This window comes from Aspergillus sclerotioniger (genome assembly GCF_003184525.1).
Source record: "Aspergillus sclerotioniger CBS 115572 chromosome Unknown BO94scaffold_1, whole genome shotgun sequence".
In the NCBI taxonomy this organism is placed as follows: Eukaryota; Fungi; Ascomycota; class Eurotiomycetes; order Eurotiales; family Aspergillaceae; genus Aspergillus; species Aspergillus sclerotioniger.
The window spans coordinates 1,829,516-1,850,902 of NW_020290991.1; the positions used below are offsets into that span (position 1 = coordinate 1,829,516).

A 21,387-nucleotide genomic window follows, 5' to 3' on the forward strand; every position below is an offset into this window, starting at 1 on the left:
GGTAATTGACTGCCGTCTTTGATTGTGAAGTGGATTAAAAGATTTATGATAATTTACAGCCAGATCCTCAACTATGCTTGCCCATAAGGAGAGACGTCAACGCCTCTCGGGTGCTTTGTGAACTCCCTGAACTCCGTGTACTCCTTAGAGACTTCCCGATATTACTTCGCCGTCCGTTTTGCGCTGATTTCAAACCGCTCAAGATTCGTTTGCGTCGTCCTGGCTTTTCGAGTAGGTCTATCGTCCACGCCAAGGTCAACAGGGACTCCCAGCTCCATTGGACTCCGCCAACATCGATAGCCGAAGGGTCTTCCTTAAGAAATTTCTCGCTAACAGCCAGTTGCAATGCCCTGCCCGTCGCATCGCGAAGTGGACGCGCCAAGGCTGGGTTGCACGCTAGAAGTCTGGCGAGAAGTCTCATCCGGAAGACCGTGGGGCGGCTCGATGCCTTCGAAGCCGACAGATTCGGGGCCGAAATCAACCATAGAATCAAATGGAAATGCTGATAGATCTCCTCCGTCGAGAACGTCAAAGGCGAACCCATCTTCAAGGACTGAAGAATCTGACCCAACGGGTGAATCAACGTTGAATAGGCGGTGGAAGTCATCGTCAGAAAGAGGAGCTGCAATATCATCGGCAGCGTGAGGTTCAGCGTTTGGTCCGAGGTCAAAAAGTGTGAGGGCGCTTCCTTCTCCTTCGAGTCCGACGACTGACACTGCAGGTCACACAACACCGCTGCAGGATGTTGTGTCACGTCGGAGGACTCAGCCAGAGTGGAAGGCCTCAAGGTAGGGGAGTAATCGGTAAGAGACGGTGTGGGGAAAGGTATTCTTTCGAGGGGAATTTCGTCGCGCTCTTGTTTGAACAGAGTCGGGGTGAGTGTGGGAGAAGCTGTTGCGGGGGAGCCGGGATTTGGGGTGTTGCCGCGGGAACCTCGGACCTCAGCAGATAGTTGGGCGATTTGCTGGTTTAAGCGATTGTTTTCGGCTTCCATCTGGGATAGCCGCTGGAGAAGAAACTGGTTCTGTTGCTCCATTTGAATCTTCTCGTTCTCTAACTTCTCCATTTCGAGCCTCTTGCGCTCGCGTGAGGTTTGTGCCGCAGCACGATTCCGAAGAACACGTTCAATACGGCGCTGCTCTTTCTCATCTTCAGTCTTGGCCCGTTTCCTTCATCCTATGTTAGTACCATGCGTGCATACCATTATGGATATGACGTACCTTGGGGGCAAGTTAGTCTTCGGGACTGGCAACTCCTGACCCCAGGACTTTCTCTTCTTGACCGGCTTCTTCTCTTCCGCTTTGCTATCCCCTACCTTCATAGATGGGTCGTTGAATGAAGTGTCCGCCGGGGACACTGTCAGCATTGGGATCTCCGGTGCCGGCGAACCGGCGAGAGAATTGGCTGGGGAAAAACCGCCTTCCATCCTGCAAGCGTGACAGACAGTGATCTTCTATATAATAGAACAAGTCGATCAGATGACACTGAACCTATGGGAGACGGTAATGTAGGTGGACACAGCTTGGTGTGGAAGGGGTAGCTTGGTTGATCACGTCTGCTTGCCCACGTCACAGGAACACAGGCCACGGTGTCATAACGGTAGAAGCTGGGGGGCCAGACTCTGGCCAAGCGGTGCTGGGGTCAAGTGTACCAGAAAACGGAAATGGCCAGGCGAGAAAAGGACAAGTGTCCTCAAGGACCAAAGGATAATAAAAAGGAAGGGCTGAGGATGATTTTCTGCTCGGCTCTGGGATGGGAGAGAGCGACTCTTTAAAAGGCCAACGTGGTCTGTTCAGGGCCGCCTCCTTCAGTAAGGGGGCGGAGTCATCGTCGTCAGCCAAGTACCGGTACCTTACGGGGTTCGTACACGGCATCTGGGCCCCTTCATGGTTCGGTTGGGTGGGTGAACCCCTTTCCGCCCCGATAATGGTATGGTAAATACTGTCAGCACCGTGGTACTAACAAAGTAACGGTGACTGGACTGGCCCCAGGAGATCCCCCTTCCCCCCTCTTCACGTCTCAAGCTCTATACCTGCGACACTCCCCCCCTGGGACCCTCCCCCATCTCAGTCCTTATCCCTCTTCTGAGTTCTATGGTCTTGTAATAAATTGTAACCTTGCGGATCAGGCACCTATTCACCTACTCCGTGCCGTTATTCCCGTACTTTTATAATGCAGCCTATGCCATTTTTATCAACCAGTCTTGTCACCACCCCGCCTCTCTGACAGGCGTCCTACCTGACTTACTCCGTCCGTACTTCCTGTAAGCTGAGCTCAGTACCATTCAGCTTATCTACTTCCCTGATAGCCTATCTGTGAGTGTAGGTAGATATTATTAGATTATTCATTATTGTAGGGTGTCCAGACTCCAGAGTCCGTAATCAGCCTAAGCTCCTATTGTGCACTACTTTTAGTAGCCGCCCATGAGCCTATGAAGATTGAAGTGAGGTTCCAACTTCCAAGGGCATTGCGCCATCATTGGTGGCAGTGAAGTGATTTGTGGAACCGATCCACCGTGGCGCCATTCCTTTGACTCGGCCGTTGACTCGTTGACTGAGAGCCCGGAGCCTTGTGAATCCTTGAGGTCTGGAACTGTTATTCCCGCATTCCCGCCCTGGCTGGCCTATCTAGGTAGCAGGTGGAATGTACGAGAATCATTTGAGTCGCATGTCCACTACTCCGATTATACAGAGTATGGAGTATACCCCTCTTTTAATATCACAGTGATTTTCTTATCCATGATATGGATGGCATGTTGCTAATTACTGTGACATAGTAAAACGGACCTCCTCCCCTTAAAGATAAAAGCGGTCGTAGTTGGGTGCGCCCAGCCCCCTTGTCAGATTGGGGCGGCCCCCTTTTTCATTATTGTTGCTGGACGTACGGACTACGGAGAAGGTACTGTTAGATACCGGGAACGTAGGAGTGGGGTACAACATGCGAGCTTGTGCGCTTGGTGTAAAATGATAACCCGCTTTTATCCTCATCCAAATCTGATTGGGTTCATCTTTCTCACATAACATGCCCATTAACTGAGGACAACTCGCCAAACTAAGGTGTAACCGTGGGAATAATATATGCCTGAGAAGGAAAAAGAAAATAGGAGTGACAAATCAAGAGCCCGACATTAACGCCCATTCCAGTCACGAGTCGTGATTGAATCATAGCAAGATGCAAAATTTTGAACTCACCCGAGACACCTTCAGACTGGTCTCGCAGCAATTCATTTATAACGTGAAATCCATGGTATCATCGCCGGCATCAATAGCCCCTTGGTTCTCTGGATCCGGTGCAACCACACCTCTCCCTCTGCCTGCTAGCAATTCCCGTCTGACCTCGGGTCCAATATCCTTGTGGCCGCGGACTAAAAGCAGGTCCAAGAGTGCCTCCCGCTGATCCTCAGTGATGTCATTGCGGTAGCGTTGTGCAAAGACCAGTAGGGACTGGTGCCAGAGAACAGGAAGTTTATAAGCCTTGTTGGCTTCACGAGAAGGTTCATCGGTCATCATGGAATCCTCAGCGCCATCGCTAGCACGAAAGCGAAGGAAATGGAAAACGAGAGCGTCGATTACCTTATAAGGAAGGGCGTACTTCTTCTCTAGGAAGATGCGAATGAACATGTTCACTGCACCAGTGCTTTCCAGTGAGCGCAGTGACTGTTCAGCAGCAAGATCACACATGCGAAGTAAGGCGGCAGCAGAGTGCAAGACAGGAATTGAGACACGTGCAATAACCGACGAGACAATGTGAGCTTCTCGCAAGGTGCAGGTTCCACTTGAAACCAATGGGAAGAGTAGGCCCTTGAAAAAACAGGCGGGCTTGTATAGTGCTTTCTTCAATGCGTTGTATGTGTGGACATTGAGCTTTTTGGTTTCATGAATTTCCTCCCGGACACGGTCAAGCAACACTGTCGAGATAAATTCTTGCGCAACTGCTGGCTTTGATGATATGAAAATCCTGGTACCGGCGTAAACAGCGTTGGCTGTCCAAGTCTCTGGTCGCGTGATATGAAGAAGAGTGGGCCAGTTGGGTACGGAAGGAAGGATCTTGAAAGGTTTGGGAAGAGGCCCAGATTTGTAGCGAGAAAGAATCATGCCGACCCTTTTTCAAATTAGCCTTGCGCGAGTAGAGCATAGGACAATCACACACTCACTTTTCGTACACTTCCACCGCTTTCGCTGGTATCTGGACAGCATCTTCCGGCAGACCTCCACCCTGAATAAACGGTGCGCCATCCCCAGCCTGCTTTGCTTCATGTTCCGCAATTTTTTCCAGGATAAGATCGGCTAGGTTCTTGGTCTGACCCTCAGCATCCGATCCACTAGGGTTAAATATCGGGTCTTCGTCGCCCCCAGGAACAAATTTGTGGAACATATCAAGGTCGTCCGGATCGACCTCCTGTTTAATATATATCAGCCTGTAAGCTCCCAAGTATTTTCTCCACTAGAAGCAGGTGACAAACCACTTCATCATTTTCCTCTTCATCGTCGTCCCATTGATCATCTTGAAATTTTTCATCATCCGATAAAACCTCGTCATCTTCCAAGCGAGACTCAAAATTGAAGGCTGAATTAATCTTGTCGGTCGCCGCCCCTGTTGCGACTCTTTGCTCTGCGGCATCTTCTTCAGCCAATTCCTGCCCGATTTGCAAGATCTTCCGGGACATCTTTGCATCAATAAAGCGCTCTCCATCTTCTTGATCTTCCTCCCGGTGAGACTTCCGACTGGTCTTCTTGCTCGATTGGGTCCTCAGATGGCCGGCAGTCAGATAATCCTCAGCTAGAGGATTATGCCGGCGGGCAGCAGCGGAGCGAGAGGATGTGGCCTTGGGCATCGTAACTTTCCCCCTTTGGACGTGGGTATGTTAATGATCTGGGTCTTATATCGAATCAGGAGATGGTGACTAGAACCTGTGCCATGTAGTCACCAGCATGAAAGGACCGAGAACGACGGGTATCGACCTCAGGAAAATGTGTGTAAATTTCTAGATCATGTGACCTAAACTTTTCTGTTGAGCTTTTTTTGTGCCGCAAAAGCGGAGTCATTTCTCACCGCCTGAGGTAGAGAGAGGTCTTTAGTTGGCTCAAATATGTACCGCTTTTACCCCCTCCGAGCACTGCGCTTTCGATGCCTGCCGGCATTACTCCAACTGACCGCCTCGATTCGCTGACAAGACTACTTTCCGCTCTTCGCATGGATCTAAGGAATAAATAATAGCCATGTGATGAACGCGGGGTTTCTCAACTTATACAAAGAGCTCAATCGAGGAGACCGTGCTTATATGCGCACTTTTATAAGTCACCTGTGGAATTTTTCTCACCCCTTACTGGCTAATTCGAGCCGTGTCGACAAGTAGCACGTTCGGTAAGTCGAAAGGCACTCACATCCAATTGTTCCTCGTTTTCCATCCAAGTACACAGTGCTTTGAGTTACGGTGCACCTGCTACCATTGATATATTCATAAGCATTGGAATCCGCACGTGAGGAAATAGAACGAGTCTTTGAGCTACTAGTTTCGTACCTGATTCTGACCTCGCGATACATTTATTCCCACAGGCGTTGTCTGCAACCCACGGTTTATCCTTGATTTTTAGTATCATACTCCACGTATCAATCGTCAAGGCTTTCTGGATGCTCTGGGCTAAGTGGATCTAGCCCGAGTGCTGACCGTTGAAAGAAAAGGCTCTAACACAGGGAGGTACAGACCGGCTTGCGGCGTCGTTGCTGGTAGAAAATCATATGCGCAACAGCTAGCGGATGCTGTCGGGATTCCGCGACCAGGGTCTTCAAATTGAAGAACGTCTAATTTAAGACTGTGCTCAGAATCATCTCCTGTAGTATCTATTTCTGGAACAGTGAGACTACTCTAACAATGGCTTCTACGCAACCGACTGGGTCTTCTGCGCCCTCGTCTAACCTGAATTCTCCGATCTTGCCTCCTGGAGCTACCCCGTTTTTCGTCGGTTCCTTGCCAGACAGCAACGCAAGGTCCTCTCCTGTGCCGGCTAATCATGCCCCAACGCAAGCTGATGGATCGAAGTCAAAGCGCACCAAACGTGATAGCCGCAAAAAGCGTGAGGCCAAGGGCCTGGATCAGGAAAACATGCCACCCAAGAAGAGAACAGTTGCGGTCCAGAACACTGCGCTTCCGAGTGCAGAACTCAGCATACTACGGCCATTATTGCTGGCCGAGCCTCGTGCGTCCGATCTATTACCTCCACAACCTCGTCAGTTGAACTTTGTGAATCGGAAAGCGTCGGATATTATCGGCCAACGATGGGACTTCTTCGAGATTGTCGACAAACTCACGAACAAGAATGGTTTCCGCTATAGCTATGCCATAGCTGACCCGGGTTTCCCACATATCAAGTACCGCCAGACTGACGTTTCCCCCTACCACGCTCGGTTCAGCTTCGAAGACTCTCCAGCTGCTATTTTCTTCACCAAAGATGCTCTTGCAGTCACTTCTAATGAGCCTTGGCATACTGCACGCGCCAATGTCTGCGCTCGAGAAGGATCCTATTACTACGAGGCGCGCATTGTTAGTGGTGTCACGAATGGTCCACTAGCAGCCTCTTCCAATAGCAATACAAGCTTGCCGTCTAGAGGTCATGTACGCCTTGGGTTCGCACGAAGGGAGGCAGACCTCGATGTCAATGTTGGTGTTGATTGTTACGGTTACGGTGTTCGTGACGTGAATGGCGAGGTTGTCAACCGAATGCGTTGCGAATACTTCTTCCCCAAAGGCGAATCTATTCGCGAGGATGATGTTATCGGCCTCCTTATTACCCTCCCGCCACTTTCGCTTCACAAAAGAGTTGTTGAGGGAACATATGATCCGAATGCAGACGGTGATGTTTCAACACCGGGCTCAGAAGTCTTGTCAGCCCCGAATATTATTCGTGATCGCATTCCTTTCCATTACAAGTCTGATTTCTGTTGGCAACAATCAAATGTGTTTTCAACAAAACAGCTTCGCGACTATGCGTTCAATCTCAAAGAGACGCCTACATTTGGACCGCCATCTCCATTAAACGGCGAAGATGCATCTTTGCGGACCTTGCCCGGTTCAAGTATCACAATATACAAGAACGGTGTCAAAATGGGGGTCCCTTTCAAAGAACTGTATGCATTTCTACCACCAGCTAGCCGGCTCGCCAATGGCACAAATAATTTGGGAATTGGCGAACGCGAGAATGCAGATGACGGGATGATCGGTTATTACCCTGCTGTCAGCTGCTACGGCGGAGGCGCTGTTGAATGCCGCTTTGAAGGGCCATGGTGGGTAGGTCCGCCTTCTCATGGAGACAATGGCGAGCCAGTCCGGGGAATAGGCGAACGCTTCAATGAGCAAATAGTTGAGGATGTTGTTGCTGACATCGTTGATGAGGTTGAAGCGATGTGTGTCTGGGGTGGAGTAGACGGCAACGTTGTCAACAATGCGGAGATCGATGGTTCCGGTACTGGGGTGGTTGGTGGCTCCGAGGTGTTGAAAGGTGGTGTTAGTGCGGCTTATGAGTCTGCCACGCTTCCGGTTTCAGAGAATCAGAGTGTGGCCGCTGCCAATCCCACTGGAAACGAAACAGTGAACGTCATGGACCTCGATGCAGGCCACACCACGTTCGAGGACGCCATGGGCGCCGAGGCAGCAGGTACATCTGTGGTAGAAGCGGCCCCGACTACTGTACCTGAGGCGGTAATCGGAGATGTGGACATTGAAATGTCTTGACTGCCGTACCGCAGAAGTCTCGTTCTGTGCTCGCTTATTCGGGTCCTTGATCCTCGGCCTCGTGGGCCGTGTTGCGACATCTTGGGATAGAGGTGTCATACATGGCTAGTAAGCATGTGTTGGCATGAAAGCATCCCTAAAAATCCATGGAACATCCTAGTCTTCATTGCAATCTTGGGGGTGGGGTTCTTAATCTGAGCCTTTCTCAACAGTCGTAAGCATAAGTACTTGAGGAAATGGCACGCGATTCTTTTTATATTGATGCACTATTCGGTCGTATATGCGTTTCTACAATCGGATTGGGGGCATCCACGTATATTGAGGCCATATTCTATAAATGTTTGCCCTCGAGCAGTTCCGCGACCTTTAACACGAGCCCATCATCGCCGTATTGGCCAATGACCTGAATTCCAGCCAAGTCGCTATTTTCAGGGTTCTGGGCATCATCCGTAGTGACCGGAACGGATATGGCTGGAAGACCCGCCAGACTGGCGGGCACAGTAAAAACATCGTTCATATATGCTTCCAGGGATGAAGTTACTGTACCGTGACCCATAAGACTTGAGATGCGTGGAGGCGGCGACGGAGCAGTTGGGCAAACAAGAACGTCTACTCCAGCTTCCTCGGAATCTAATTTCGTTCCCAGATCCGGAGAATCCAATGGTTGACATGCTCTGAACACGGTGTTAAAATCGTGTTGAACAAGGCGGCGAATCCGCTGCGCCTGGATAAAGTAATTATCCATAGCATCAGCGCTTAGGCTAAATGCCCCGAGCAAGATGCGTCTCTTGACTTCGGAACCGAACCCTTCACCTCGTGTGTTCGCATATAGGTAGCCTTCTGTTGAAGTGGTATTATCGGGCCCTTCAGGGCGATTCCCATACCTGACACCATCATATTTCGCTAAATTCGAAGATGCCTCAGCAGGTGCGAGTACATAGTACGCCGACAGGGCAAGTTTAGTCGTGGGAAGAGAGACCGTGTGAAGAGTATGACCCTGTTGCCGCAAATAGGCTAGAGAGCGAGACCACGCGCGGAGCGCGGAAGGGGTCAATTCGGATAAATTGTACTCAAGGGGAACGCCAATCTTGAGGGAAGAAGTCCGCCGAGATGCCAGAGTGAGCATGCTCAGATGTGAGTCGATGCGCGACCGAGTAGGGGGAGAAAGGTTAGTCGGGTCGCGTGGATCATGCTGGTTCACAATGTCTGTGCGAAAGCATATCAGCAAATCAAGACGTAGCAAGACCGAGGCTGAATGGTAAGATATAGGACATACCGAAGACACTGCGAACGGTAGACACATCGCTTCCCATAATTCCGACCGTATCTAATGAGTTAGCATATGCAATCACCCCCCAGCGGGAAATCAGCCCGTAAGAAGGCTTGAAGCCAACCGTTCCAGTATAGGCGGCGGGAAGCCGTACTGAACCGCCTGTATCAGTTCCCAATGACCTACAAGTGTTCCAGCGATGTTAGGCCAAACAATTGCCCGTAATTTGATTCAAGACCGATCCGGAGAGCTACATACGCATAACATTGGGCCGTAGCAACAGCAACCGCACTTCCGCCAGAGCTACCACCAGCTGAAAGACTCTCCGCATCGTGGTTACGGCGCAAGCTTCTGACAGGCCCAAAGTTCGAGTGAACAGAATGGGAGCCCATCCCGAATTCATCTAGGTTAGCTTTTCCGGCCACGATGGCCCCTGCATCCTCCAGTTGCTGAACCACTGTCGCATTAAACGGACTGATAAATTTGTCCAGAGCGTTTGAAGCACATGTAGTTGGAAGGTCCCGCGTGCATATATTATCCTTGAAGGCAATCAATCGACCATCCACCTTGGACTTAGGTGCACCTGTTCAGAGAAGTAAGCTGGTCAGCTCCGAGTAGGATGGGGATCCTCTCAACGCAGCCTTCATGCTTACCCCGGGTGCGCCGCGCATCCGCATCTCTCACTCGTTCCAACCATTGCCCTGACTGATGTAGGGTGGCAATTAGCGCATTCAGAGCCGCATAAGAGCCTTGGTTAGCGAAACATCTCTCGGCTTCGCGCAGAAGTGACATTGAGACCAATGACAGCTCAATGGGGTGTTAAAGGCAGACAATTGAGGGGATGGTCGATTGATTGCATGCAGCGGATCCCCGGGGCGGTGAGAGCATCGCGGGCGGTCAGTACATAATCCCTGTCATGTCAGTACCTTACTGTACCATTTTGTACGGTACCAGACCACTCACTCCTCTGGGGCTCCTTGAGAGCTGTCTGGGTCGAGCTCACCACCACACCTCTAGGATGGCATTGGTGGGATGCGCTGCTTCATGTGGTCTCCAATGCTCATAACTTTGGGGGGGCAACCCTTCGTTTTTGTCATCGCTGAAAGGCCAAAAAGAATACCCGACTCGGCACCTTCACCTCCGTCGGCCCGAGGGCTGGAGGAACGACGTCATCAGGAATTTCCTCGCGAAACAACAATTGTTAGTCCTCGTCTCGCCCCCTATCCACCAGTCTCATTATTGACTACCTCACCTCTTAGCGATAATAATGTTTTCAGGTAGCCTGATCCGGTCCGCGGTTGGGACCTCCAGAAGTCAAGCCACGTCCCTTCTGAAGACTGACGCTGCATCGCGGTTGGTCTCAGCGAGCAAGCACCAATGGAGAGGAGCATGCCCTCGTACCCTGATTGGGAGTAGAAGGTGGATTTCAGTCTACGGCTATACGCAATCTAAGGCACTTATCTACTCACGATACGGAGAACCGAAGGACGTTCTGCAGTAAGTTTCCGGACCGCGTTAATTTCCACCTGTCGTTATTGCTATTACAAATGTGGACGAAACAACTGACGGACATGCAGGCTTCACAAGCACTCTATTTCCCCCCCTCATGGCACTCAGGTCAATCTTCGCCTTCTTGCTGCGCCGCTAAATCCTGCCGATGTAAACCAGATCCAGGGTGTATACCCGAGCAAGCCACCCTTTCAAACAACCCTCGGTACGCAGGAACCATCCGCTGTCGCCGGAAATGAGGGCGCTTTCGAAGTCATTGCTACGGGCTCTGGAGCCAAAAACCTCAGCAAGGGTGACTGGGTTGTCATGAAACAAACTGGGCAAGGCACTTGGCGCACACACGCTCAGATGGACGAGTCGCAGTTGATCAAGGTTGAGAACAAAGAGGGGCTGACTCCGCTTCAAATCAGTACTGTTAGCGTCAATCCAGTAACAGCTTACCGCATGATTAAAGACTTTTGCAACTGGGACTGGATGCGTGCAGGAGAGGAATGGTTGATCCAAAACGGAGCAAACAGCGGCGTTGGACGCGCTACTATTCAACTTGCGCGAGAGTGGGGTATCAAGACCATCAACGTTGTTCGGGAACGGAAGACTCCGGAAGAGACGGAAGCCCTGAAGGAGGAACTCCGAGATCTAGGTGCAACCGCGGTGGTCACGGAGACCGAGTTGCTGTCGGGCGAATTCAGAAACATCGTGCACGAACTCACACGCAAGGGGAAGGAGCCCATTCGACTGGCACTAAATTGCGTTGGTGGGAAAAGTGCCACAGCTCTGGCCAAAACTCTTGCCCCAGGCTCGCATCTGGTCACCTATGGCGCCATGTCAAAGCAGCCGGTTTCCCTGCCGTCGGGACTGTTGATTTTCAAGAACCTTGTCTTCGATGGCTTCTGGGTTAGCAAATGGGGGGATAAAAACCCACAGCTAAAGGAGAATACCATCAATGATGTGCTGCAGTTGACACGGGCTGGTAGATTCAAGGATATTCCCGTTGAGGAATTGGAATGGAGCTGGGACACGGAGGGTTCGGAGCTTACAGCCGGTGTGCAGGAAACCCTTAGCGGTTACCGGGGCGGCAAGGGCCTACTCAAGTACGAGGGCCAGGATTGAGCGGCGTTGAGACTAGACTTCCGACTCGGAAAGTCCATGCCAGTACAGTAACCCTCAAAAAGGATGTGAAAAGCTTGGCTGATGGATATCTATTACCTACTTACCCATAGTCCTTCTCACCAGTTAGAGAAGAGACCTAACATCTAACTATCTAAGCATAGACCATTGCCATCTTGCTGTGTGCGAAAGACCAAACAACTCGTCTAAGAGAATAAAATCCAGTGACCCCCCATCAGACGATCCAAGCCCATATACCAGTTACGAAGTGTGAGGCAATTGGAACGGGCCGTCTCAAGCCTCATCACATGCCCAGTTATCTTTTATCCAGTCCGATATCAAAGTAGTTAACGTTGTAGACGGCATATAGACGTCACTATCATGCGTGAAATCAACAGTCAGTCCCGCGAACGTAGCCGCCATAGCCACGTCGGACTCTATGAAATCGATATAGACAAGGTCCACCGTATCCGGAGTTGCAGGTGTATCTGAGGAAGCCAATGCCTGGATACAATTCGGCACGTGGTAAAAGGGGATACGCGAGTGGACAGTGTCATCACCATCGGCGCCTCCATCGTCTTTGGTAGTGTACCCGGGAATAAGATTAGGCTCAGCATAGCCACTATTTAGGGATGAGGCTTGATTGGCAAGAAAACTGGTGTCTGATCGACCACCATTACCGCCAACGTCATCATGGGTATACGCTGACTGCTCGGGGGGTGCAAGTTGCTCTGCTGGAAAGTCAACTTGATGGTTTTGCATCAAGATCCCGGGTAGCTTGTTTAGCACCTCGCTGACAAAACTGGCTTTTTTGTATGGGATGTCTTTCACGTAACGAAAACCGCTTGTGAATGGAGAAACAATGTATGTAGTATCCTGGGTGAAGGGGCCCTTGAATATATCAAAGCGAATAGCACCGGTGTTGACTATAGCGAGTGCTGGCTTCCCAGCACGAGAATCATCTCCCAATGACGCAGGCAGCACTTCTTTCTCTAGCCAGGTATAGATACTATCATCATCCGGATATTTGACTCGGGACATCCAGAGGTCTCGTGGGGCACATCCGAGCACCTTATCCAGCTGAAGGGCGCTTCGGGAATCTTGAATAATCAGGGAAACATTTGTTCCCTGCTCCGTGGGGAATGTGTCCTCATTGAGACCTGTGTGATGATAGAAAGACAGGAGATTATTATCGATGTATTTTCGATTGAAACGGGGAGCTGCTAAGGCGGACTGCATGTGGTGAGTGCCAGTAGAAAGACCGTCGATTGACATGAATCCAATTGTTTCCATGAACCGGCCACTGGCAAGGCCGTAGGCCTTGGAATCGAATCGGACGTAGTCTCGGATGTGGTAATGGCCGCCGAAGAACTGAATTGGTGTATCCCAACGAATAGATCTTATTTCCCAGTATATGTCATGAAACTCATCCGAGCGTACGGGGGCATGTCCAATCACCAGAAAGAGGTCCACCTCTTTGTCCCTAATGGCATCCTGGAACCATTCCTCCTTGATTGTCTTCTGCACGGGCCGGACAACAGTGTTATTGTTGTTCTTTTTGAAGTCGAAAAGAAATCCAAATGCAATAATACGTATGCCCTGTTGCTTGGTGGTGAACTTCTTGAAGCGCGGTGCCAAGGGTACAAAGACCTTGAGGACCGGGTGAAAGATGTCAATATTTGAGGCTAAATAGTTTCCACGAAAATTGGCCACCGTGGTGTAAAACTCGGCTTCTGACGTTGACTGCTTATACAGCTCATGATTGCCTGACGAGATCAGGTCAATGTGTTGCTGTCGCAAGATCTCAGAGACATAGATGCCCTTAGGTTCCGACGAGTCGTAAAGCCCATTTCCTTCCACCCTGTCACCGGTATCGATCACTAATAGATCCGAACCCACGGACTCTGCCTTCTCGCGCATGCGGGAGGCAAAGGAAACATAGTCACCCCAATCCGCCGAGTACGAGGGTCTATAGTGGACTCGAATCAGTAAGGCCCGGAAATGGCCTCGGAGGAGACTTCAGCGCCATACTCTTGCAGATGACCAGCTAGCCAGCCATGCGTGTCTGTGGTATGAAGGAAATTGAGCTGCCCCCATTTCAGATCGCGCAATGGTGCCACGACAGGATCGGGCGCAGACGGCTGTACAGCTCGGACGCACGAGGACAGGGAGGAAAGGAGGAAGACTACGGACGCGGAAGATAGCAAATTGCTGCGGAGCATGGTCACGTCCCCTCCGGGATAGTAAGAAACGATAGCAGATAACTAAGGTAGGGATGGTTGATGACAAAAAAACGAGCGACACAGAGCAATTTTCCTATGGGTAGAAGGGCCTCCGGTTAGTAAACAGGCGCTGGGGGAGTGAGAGTGGTGATTCAAGTACGGAGTACTTACTGACCGACAGAGCACCTTGGGAGCCGTCAACGCATATCTACTCCGGGCTTATCTCTCGATAGGAACAGGATCGCTTATCGGCTGTCCCGGAGGAAGTCAGGAGGGAACGGAGGCTACGGAAGAAGGCGCCCGGTGAGAACGTGAGGAAACCGCGACGGGCTTAGTCAGCGCTTAACCCAACAGTCCCTTCGAAGCTCTCACCAAAAACCATCTTCCCCGAACCTCGTCGACGAAAAAGATTCCCCGACCCGGAAGAGTTACGAGGCCCTTTCGGCTGTCCGTTCCCCTTTGACTCCTTTGACTCTAATTGCCAACCGTCCGGTAATTCCGTCAAGATCTTCTCGTTCCCTTCTCCCTGCTTTCTATACCCTACAGTTCCTACCATGGCTGCTCCCCGACTTTTCCGCCCGGCAGCTCGTCTGCTTTCTTCGCGCCTTTCTTCGGCTCCTCTTCGCCCTGCTTTCTCCCAGAACGCATGCGCGCCCTCAATTCTGCGTTTCCGGGGATACGCTACCGAGACCGGTACTAAGGAGGTCACGGTCCGCGATGCACTGAACGAGGCGCTCGCCGAGGAGCTGGAGGGCAACCAGAAAACTTTCATTTTGGGAGAGGAGGTTGCGCAGTACAACGGAGCGTATGCCACCCCGTTCCCCGTGGATTGGCCGTTGTCATTGGATAGCATCTCTGAACAAGCTCTTCGTATAGGTACAAGGTGACGAGAGGTCTGTTGGACCGCTTTGGTCCCAAGCGGGTCATCGATACCCCCATCACGGAAGCCGGTTTTTGTGGTCTCGCCGTCGGTGCTGCTCTTGCCGGACTGCACCCCATTGTGAGTTCCCCGGCTTGCCATCTTTGACTATGCAACATTCATCAGGCAAACGCAAGGTATACTAAGAATTATTTGATCGCCTAGTGCGAGTTCATGACCTTCAACTTTGCCATGCAGGCCATCGATCAGATCATCAACTCCGCTGCCAAGACGCATTACATGTCCGGTGGTATTCAGCCCTGTAACATCACTTTCCGTGGACCGAACGGATTCGCGGCTGGTGTTGCCGCCCAGCACTCCCAGGACTACTCCGCTTGGTACGGCAGCATCCCTGGGTTGAAGGTTGTTGCGCCTTGGAGCGCCGAGGATGCCAAGGGTCTGTTGAAGGCTGCCATCCGCGACCCCAACCCCGTCGTCGTCCTTGAGAACGAGTAGGTTCCCTGTGATAATCGCAATATCTTGGAACATATCGAGTCTGACAAAGCGCTGTAGGCTGTTGTACGGCCAGGCTTTCCCGATGAGCGAGGCCGCTCAGAAGAACGACTTCGTCCTCCCTATTGGAAAGGCCAAGATTGAACGCCCCGGCAAGGACTTGACTATTGTTACCCTTTCCCGCTGCGTTGGACAGTCACTCAATGCTGCTGCCGAGCTCAAGCAGAAGTACGGTGTTGACGCGGAGGTGATCAACCTTCGGTCCGTCAAGCCCCTCGATGTGGAGACCATCATTCAGTCGCTCAAGAAGACTGGCCGTCTCATGTGTGTCGAGTCTGGTTTCCCCATGTTCGGCGTCTCTTCCGAGATTCTTGCGCTGTCTATGGAGTACGGCTTTGACTACCTGACTGCTCCTGCGGTTCGTGTGACTGGTGCCGAGGTGCCTACCCCTTACGCCGCCGGCCTTGAGCAAATGAGCTTCCCCCAGGAGGACACCATTGTCACCCAGGCTGCCAAGCTGCTGCGGCTGTGAAGTGGGTTGCTGTACATGAACCGACGGTGTCTTAAGGAAAACTGAAGTAATAAAATTATGTGTCTAGTACCCTCTTATTGTCCCAGCCATTTCCTCCTATTCTCCCATTCTGCCTCATCACCCGATTTCCTGGAATTTGTACGACTATACAACGCAATCAACATCAATCTGCATTTTAGAAACCAAATGCCTTTTCATGACCATATATTATGTGACATGTCTTCATAATGGCGTTTACCGGGTAGCCCTGTTCTTGACTGATGGGATCCCATCAAAAAGCCCGTATGTAGCCATGGGGCTGCTCGTATCGAGTAGGTTTTTTATTGCCAAATCATCGACCAAGGCTCCCCCCCCCAAAAAAGAGAAGACATTTATCGCCTATTTGATGTCACACCTCGTGACGGCCAATTCGTCAGAAGATGGAAGTTTGTGATGGGGCATTCCTGGCTCCAACACACTCAGGGGGGCAACTTGTAGGATTCCGTGGATTGTAATACATCCCACCTATTACATCATGGGCATATTCCTCATCAGTATCGCTCTCTGCCTGATCAAGCTGGGCACTTTCGTGTCTGGTGGGTTGGCTTCGATTGTACAGGCTTGCATCATCTGCTTCTGCAACACCATTGTCTTCATCGTCACCACCTAGAACATTTTTCTTCGTGGGCGCAGCTGGGGCGACAGGTCCTTTGACGGTGGTAAACGAACTCTTGAACCCCCCTTTCTTGAATCCGGCTCCACCCCCAGTACTACCCCCAGATCCAAATCCAGTCCCAGCCGTCGATGCTGGGATGGATTTGGAAGAATCGAGTACCCTTAACCCGGCCTCTGCATCAGCCTTTCTTTCTGCTCGCCTGGCCTTCTCTGCAGCATTTGGATCCCGTGATAATTGTTTGAGATCTTGTAAGCGCTTGCGATGCTGGTGATCATAAGAAGAAATATGAGCTTCATATTCTGGATGGCGAGAATAGGACTTGTTGCAAAGAGTGCAGGTGAAAGAGCTCAGAGCGGAACGCGCAGATTCGGTCTAGAAGATAGGAAGGGATCCTGAATTAGCATAAAGGTGTTGATCTGCTTTTAGCACCGAATCGCACCTTAGGAGTGGGGTTGGTGAAGCCTCGCTATATAATGCACTCGTCAGCCAAGGATTAGTCGGAAGACATGTAGCTCAAAGAGATACGGAATGCATGCACTTGCAGGCGCCATCGTTATGAGGGAAAGCGCGCAGACAGCGCTTTGAATGGTCAGTCAGAGCAAGCACCAAGACAGGACCAGAGTCTGCCGATTGCTCGCTAGGCAAATAAGATCTGTGCCAGTGGTTGTGATTTGTCTACGGGATGTTTCCTTGGGAGATGACCAATTAACTAAAGTTTACTTTCTGCTGGAGGAAACCTACCGCCCTGGAGGGTCAAGTACTATTGTTAATACTGGTGCGGTACCGTACAATGTTAGTGACGGGCCAATCACCAGCGCACGAACGTGGTAGATCGCTTAGTAGGACTAAACCTGAAGTATCGATCGATCAATCAATACTACTTCCAAGAAAAACAGCTTCCGAGAATCTAAATCAGTACTCGCTGGTCACTGATCATATGCTGATTCCAAGAACCCATCGCAACGCTTTCTTTTATCGGGGTAATTGGCACCTGGTACCGAACACATACAAAGTCCCTTGTAGACTCCAACAACCTGGCCGTCTAGTGCCGTTGTCGCGCCATGGCAGCCCCTAAAGAAAGCCTGGCACACAGACCGGATGACATCAACACAAATTCCATATTCTCCATGCAAGAACTGGACCCGTCGCCGGTAGATGATGAATTTCCAGACCTCGAATCTGGCGAATACTTCCCCAACAAACAGAGTCGCCCGGCGGTACCCCAGACTACGGCCGGGGGAACGTTCTCATCGCTCAAGTTAGGTCTTCGCGGGCACAGCTGGGATTCCTGGTGTACGGCTAAGTATCTCCATACATTGATTAATATGGCAAGAATATCTCCCGCGGTAGCTAACAATGACCCTTACGTGTCCCTCAGTGTCTGCTTTCCAACGCTACTCGACATATCCACCCAGCCTATTCCTTGCATTGCATTGGGCCAACACATCTCTCATTCCTCTCGCGACTCGGTCCGTGCCCGATAGCGAAAACTTTCTGCTTTTCACGAGACCCGTCTACCAGTCTCCATCACTCGAACACCTAGTCCTGACCGTTCCCATTCTGATCCACATTGCGTCCGGAATTGCCTTGCGCAACATTCGCGCTGCACGGCGGGCGCGACTGTACGGCGCTGAGACAAGGTCACAAAGGTCTTCGTTGAATTTTTGGCCTCGAATGAGCCTGCAGGCCCGGTTAGGATATACTCTCGCCCCACTACTGGGTTCCCATATCCTCGTCAATCGCATCACCCCACTGATGGTTGATGGAGGAAGCTCAGGAGTTGGTTTAGGTTATGTGGCCCAAGGATTTTCACGAGCCCCCGTCCTTTGGAATCTTTATTATATGATGTTTGTCACCGTCGGAGTGTGGCATTTCATTGGGGGCTGGGCCTCCTGGATGGGCTGGAGAGTGACCACGGCCCGGAAGGAACAAGCCCGAAAGAAAGGCTCATTAGAGGGATACCTGGGACACTCTGAAAGCGAGCAACGAGTCCGCAGACAGAAAAAGATGTGGTGGACTGTCAACGGGATCGCTGCGGTGGGCGCGTCAGTCTGGCTGGCTGGCGCCCTGGTAATCATCGGCCGGGCCGGGCAGGGCTATGGCTGGGAGGCCAGTGGGTGGAATGAGATATACAGTCAGGTCCCTGTCATTGGGAGCTGGCTCTGACCGACTAATGTACCGATGGAAGTCACGGCCGACATTATGTATTATAATAACAAGATTAATGTAAATGGATGATAGCGCAGATCTGCTGTGGTCCGTGCTTTCGGGGGTTGGAAAAGTAAAAAAAAGTTTCGAACCCTCTCGGTCTCTCGCTCCCTCCCCCCACACCCGATCCAAGTCAACCGTCTTCACTCAAGACGGGGTCGATGCGCTCACGCCTGTGTGCCCTTTACCGTACCCTCCCCATCCACCCTCGATTCAGCCCCCGTCGCGCGATTGCCCGCTGCACCTGTCTCTTCAACCGCTCGCCACTCCGCCGATCCTACTTTACCCCATCCCCGGCCAAGGATATGTCTGAGCAATTGATACAGTACGACGGCACTGAATACAGGGCAGTGAAGGAAGGGTTGGCGTACATTCTGAACCCCCCTGCCCAAGCTGCCGCCTCAAAGGCCACGAAAAAGGATCTCAAAGCTGACGACCAATCCCAATCAGTCTTCTACAATCCTATCCAGCAGTTCAACCGCGACCTTAGTGTCCTTGCAATTCGCGCATATGGGGAGCATGTGCTAGCTTTGAAGAAACAAAAGGCCGAACGTAAGAAACAAAAGGCCGCGGAGTGTTCCGCAAAAGGCAAGAAGCGCAAGCGGGAAGAGGGGCGTGGCAAAGAATCAACCCAAGAAGACGAGGCCACAGCAAAGAGCAGGTGCTCCCAGGCTCCTTCGCAGCACGCAGAGCAGGACGCGGCGCCATCTTTTACCATTTTAGACGCCCTCTCTGCCACGGGTCTGCGTGCGCTGCGATATGCATCGGAGATACCATTCACTTCCTATGTTGTCGCCAATGACCTGTCACCCTCGGCAATTCAATCCATGAAGTTGAACATTAAATATAATAATCTCGGCGACCATATTCGACCCAATACCGGGGATGCGCGCGCTTACATGTACAGCCTCCAGCACCAGGGAACCACTCCAATCGCCGAACCCCACACTGGAAAGTTCGATGTGATCGATCTGGACCCTTATGGCACTGCTGCGCCATTCATGGACGCTGCGGTCCAAGGAGTCAAAGACGGTGGCCTTCTTTGTGTGACCTGTACTGATGCGGGCGTCTGGGCCTCGTATGGGTATCCCGAGAAATCATTCGCCCTGTATGGTGGAATTCCCATCAAAGGACCACATTGCCATGAAGGCGGGCTGCGTCTTATCTTACACGGGCTTGCAATGTCTGCAGCGAAATATGGCCTTGCAATTGAGCCACTCTTATCTCTATCGATTGATTTTTATGCTCGAGTGTTTGTTCGTGTCCATCGCTCTCCGGCTGAAGTCAAGTTTTCTTCTGGAAATATGATGATGGTTTATAATTGCGATTCTGGCTGTGGAGCATGGTCGACTCAGCCTATAACTCAGACGAAACAGAAGCTGGACAAGAAGGGTGACCCTTTCTACCATTTTGGCTTTGCTCAGGGGCCAGCAGCAGATAGTCGCTGTGCCCATTGCGGTTCTAAGACTCATCTAAGTGGCCCTATGTGGGCCGGTCCCCTTCATAATGCTCACTTTATTCGGAGGGTCCTTGATATGCTCCCCCACGCAGATAAAGATGTGTACCAGACCATTGACAGGATTGAGGGCATGTTGACCACCGCACTAGAGGAAGATCTAACCCTAGAAGTTTCTAGGAAAGATGTAGACCCGGAACTTACCGGCGCAGCTGGTGGAGATATCCAACTCGGTGATCCTTCTGCCATAATCCCGCGGCTGGATCCGGCCGTCCGTGATGAGTACCCTTTCTATTTCAGCCTCAGCGCCCTGTCCAAGGTCTTGCATACATCAACCGTCTCCATTGACGCCATGCGTGGAGCTCTTCGACACCTAGGCTATCGGTCAACTCGCAGTCATGCGAGGCCGAATACAATTCGCACGGATGCTCCTTGGGAGGTGACCTGGGAAATCATGAGGGAATGGGTGAGGCAGAAATCTCCCATCAAAGAAGGCGTCCTGAAGCCCGGGAGCCCCGGTGCCGTTATTATGTCCAAGTGTCGAGAGAGCATTCAAGAGCGTGAGGAAGATACCTCCCTAGCTCATCTCAAATCGGAAATTGAGGCTGCCACCGAGGAGGCAAAGGACGCTACAGACATGATCACCAAAATCGAGGCTGCGTTATATCGCTCCCGTGCCCACCAAGCATTAGGAGGGAAAACCGTGTCGGGTCCTCAGCTCAACAAACCTGGAATGCAGAAGGATGCTCAGGACACAAAGCCTTTCCACGGTCCTAGAGTTGCCCCCAGCACGCTAGAGGTTGTATTCGATGAGGCTTTGGGTAAGGAGACGACCAAGAAGCGACTGGTACGTTATCAAATCAATCCTCGTGAGAACTGGGGTCCTTTAAGCCGAGCGTCCGGAAGCAGATAATGACTGATGGATTTGGTTGGTCTACAATAAAAAAACTCAATATAGACGCCGCTTATCTTAGACTTCTGCGAATGCACTATAAGTTCTGGTGTACCACTCACCATCTGCAGGCAATCATCTAGCATTTATTACTAGTAGCAGCAGCCTTCAGGTACTCATGTTCAGGCTGACCGTCCCGTAGTGCCATTGGAGTGAAAGGGGAGGCATGTTAGTTATAATAGGGAGGTGCTACACACTGGCCAGGCTAACCTAACCGCACGCTTTTTTGACTCTCTGCCTACTACTTTAGGAAGTTACCAGGAAGAATATCATATTCTATAGTTCTTCAAGATTTTAAATAGGCTCTAAATTATATAGAAATTTATGTAAAGACTCAGAAAAGACTGATATATTTACAAGATCTTTAAATAAATC

The 21,387-nt window shown here is 51.1% G+C and overlaps 10 protein-coding genes across 10 annotated transcripts; 5 read left to right on the plus strand and 5 right to left on the minus strand.

Annotated features, from left to right (window-relative positions):
• Positions 1-67: 67 nt before the first annotated feature.
• Positions 68-1,426, minus strand: hacA (transcription factor HAC1; the record flags this gene model as incomplete). The annotated part of the gene is made up of 2 exons (XM_025615340.1): positions 68-1,169; positions 1,221-1,426. The coding sequence occupies 2 exons, from the start codon at positions 1,424-1,426 to the stop codon at positions 68-70; spliced, it is 1,308 nt and encodes a 435-aa protein (XP_025473545.1).
• Positions 1,427-3,227: 1,801 nt separating this feature from the next.
• On the minus strand, positions 3,228-4,834 carry BO94DRAFT_453407 (snoRNA-binding rRNA-processing protein ENP1; the record flags this gene model as incomplete). Its single annotated transcript, XM_025607564.1, has 3 exons — positions 3,228-4,101; positions 4,154-4,398; positions 4,463-4,834. 3 exons carry the CDS (start codon positions 4,832-4,834, stop codon positions 3,228-3,230), a joined length of 1,491 nt encoding a protein of 496 aa, XP_025473546.1.
• A 775-nt stretch (positions 4,835-5,609) lies between these two features.
• BO94DRAFT_20324 (SPRY domain-containing protein) lies at positions 5,610-7,895 on the plus strand. The gene has a single exon (XM_025606109.1). It carries the CDS (start codon positions 5,873-5,875, stop codon positions 7,727-7,729), a length of 1,857 nt encoding a protein of 618 aa, XP_025473547.1. The 5' UTR covers positions 5,610-5,872; the 3' UTR covers positions 7,730-7,895.
• A 165-nt stretch (positions 7,896-8,060) lies between these two features.
• Positions 8,061-9,791, minus strand: BO94DRAFT_453268 (glutamyl-tRNA(Gln) amidotransferase subunit HER2; the record flags this gene model as incomplete). The annotated part of the gene is made up of 4 exons (XM_025607556.1): positions 8,061-8,935; positions 9,006-9,181; positions 9,258-9,582; positions 9,653-9,791. The coding sequence occupies 4 exons, from the start codon at positions 9,789-9,791 to the stop codon at positions 8,061-8,063; spliced, it is 1,515 nt and encodes a 504-aa protein (XP_025473548.1).
• A 400-nt stretch (positions 9,792-10,191) lies between these two features.
• Positions 10,192-12,073, plus strand: BO94DRAFT_530147 (enoyl-[acyl-carrier-protein] reductase). Its single transcript, XM_025610620.1, has 2 exons — positions 10,192-10,496; positions 10,577-12,073. The coding sequence occupies exons 1-2, from the start codon at positions 10,267-10,269 to the stop codon at positions 11,616-11,618; spliced, it is 1,272 nt and encodes a 423-aa protein (XP_025473549.1). The 5' UTR covers positions 10,192-10,266; the 3' UTR covers positions 11,619-12,073.
• Positions 11,684-13,785, minus strand: BO94DRAFT_530148 (Ser/Thr protein phosphatase family). Its single transcript, XM_025610621.1, has 2 exons — positions 13,647-13,785; positions 11,684-13,584 (listed from the first exon to the last, which is right to left on the minus strand). The coding sequence occupies exon 2, from the start codon at positions 13,533-13,535 to the stop codon at positions 11,910-11,912; it is 1,626 nt and encodes a 541-aa protein (XP_025473550.1). The 5' UTR covers positions 13,536-13,584; positions 13,647-13,785; the 3' UTR covers positions 11,684-11,909.
• A 443-nt stretch (positions 13,786-14,228) lies between these two features.
• BO94DRAFT_530149 (pyruvate dehydrogenase (acetyl-transferring) subunit E1 beta) lies at positions 14,229-15,940 on the plus strand. Its single transcript, XM_025610622.1, has 4 exons — positions 14,229-14,642; positions 14,714-14,837; positions 14,922-15,208; positions 15,270-15,940. The coding sequence occupies exons 1-4, from the start codon at positions 14,392-14,394 to the stop codon at positions 15,739-15,741; spliced, it is 1,134 nt and encodes a 377-aa protein (XP_025473551.1). The 5' UTR covers positions 14,229-14,391; the 3' UTR covers positions 15,742-15,940.
• On the minus strand, positions 15,805-17,059 carry BO94DRAFT_481888 (putative C2H2 finger domain protein). Its single transcript, XM_025608872.1, has 3 exons — positions 16,933-17,059; positions 16,836-16,862; positions 15,805-16,768 (listed from the first exon to the last, which is right to left on the minus strand). Exons 1-3 carry the CDS (start codon positions 16,945-16,947, stop codon positions 16,154-16,156), a joined length of 657 nt encoding a protein of 218 aa, XP_025473552.1. The 5' UTR covers positions 16,948-17,059; the 3' UTR covers positions 15,805-16,153.
• Positions 17,060-17,295: 236 nt separating this feature from the next.
• BO94DRAFT_530151 (MCP1 family protein) lies at positions 17,296-18,645 on the plus strand. The gene is made up of 2 exons (XM_025610623.1): positions 17,296-17,689; positions 17,775-18,645. The coding sequence occupies exons 1-2, from the start codon at positions 17,458-17,460 to the stop codon at positions 18,560-18,562; spliced, it is 1,020 nt and encodes a 339-aa protein (XP_025473553.1). The 5' UTR covers positions 17,296-17,457; the 3' UTR covers positions 18,563-18,645.
• Positions 18,646-18,719: 74 nt separating this feature from the next.
• On the plus strand, positions 18,720-21,063 carry BO94DRAFT_530152 (tRNA (guanine26-N2)-dimethyltransferase). The gene has a single exon (XM_025610624.1). The coding sequence runs from the start codon at positions 18,766-18,768 to the stop codon at positions 20,971-20,973; it is 2,208 nt and encodes a 735-aa protein (XP_025473554.1). The 5' UTR covers positions 18,720-18,765; the 3' UTR covers positions 20,974-21,063.
• Positions 21,064-21,387: the final 324 nt, after the last annotated feature.

Excerpts from the sequence above, each read along its gene's own strand:
- BO94DRAFT_530149 (XM_025610622.1), top strand. The coding sequence starts at position 14,392 with ATGGCTGCTCCCCGACTTTTCCGCCCGGCAGCTCGTCTGCTTTCTTCG. Across the intron at positions 14,643-14,713 it reads GTTGCGCAGTACAACGGAGC|GTACAAGGTGACGAGAGGTC; the intron begins GTATGCCACCCC and ends CTCTTCGTATAG. Across the intron at positions 14,838-14,921 it reads TTGCCGGACTGCACCCCATT|TGCGAGTTCATGACCTTCAA; the intron begins GTGAGTTCCCCG and ends TTGATCGCCTAG.
- BO94DRAFT_481888 (XM_025608872.1), bottom strand. Across the intron at positions 16,769-16,835 it reads TCACCAACCCCACTCCTAAG|ACCGAATCTGCGCGTTCCGC; the intron begins GTGCGATTCGGT and ends CCTATCTTCTAG.
- BO94DRAFT_530151 (XM_025610623.1), top strand. The coding sequence starts at position 17,458 with ATGGCAGCCCCTAAAGAAAGCCTGGCACACAGACCGGATGACATCAAC. Across the intron at positions 17,690-17,774 it reads GCACAGCTGGGATTCCTGGT|TGTCTGCTTTCCAACGCTAC; the intron begins GTACGGCTAAGT and ends CGTGTCCCTCAG.
- BO94DRAFT_530148 (XM_025610621.1), bottom strand. The coding sequence starts at position 13,535 with ATGCGCGAGAAGGCAGAGTCCGTGGGTTCGGATCTATTAGTGATCGAT.
- BO94DRAFT_530152 (XM_025610624.1), top strand. The coding sequence starts at position 18,766 with ATGCGCTCACGCCTGTGTGCCCTTTACCGTACCCTCCCCATCCACCCT.
- BO94DRAFT_20324 (XM_025606109.1), top strand. The coding sequence starts at position 5,873 with ATGGCTTCTACGCAACCGACTGGGTCTTCTGCGCCCTCGTCTAACCTG.
- BO94DRAFT_530147 (XM_025610620.1), top strand. The coding sequence starts at position 10,267 with ATGTTTTCAGGTAGCCTGATCCGGTCCGCGGTTGGGACCTCCAGAAGT. Across the intron at positions 10,497-10,576 it reads GAACCGAAGGACGTTCTGCA|GCTTCACAAGCACTCTATTT; the intron begins GTAAGTTTCCGG and ends ACGGACATGCAG.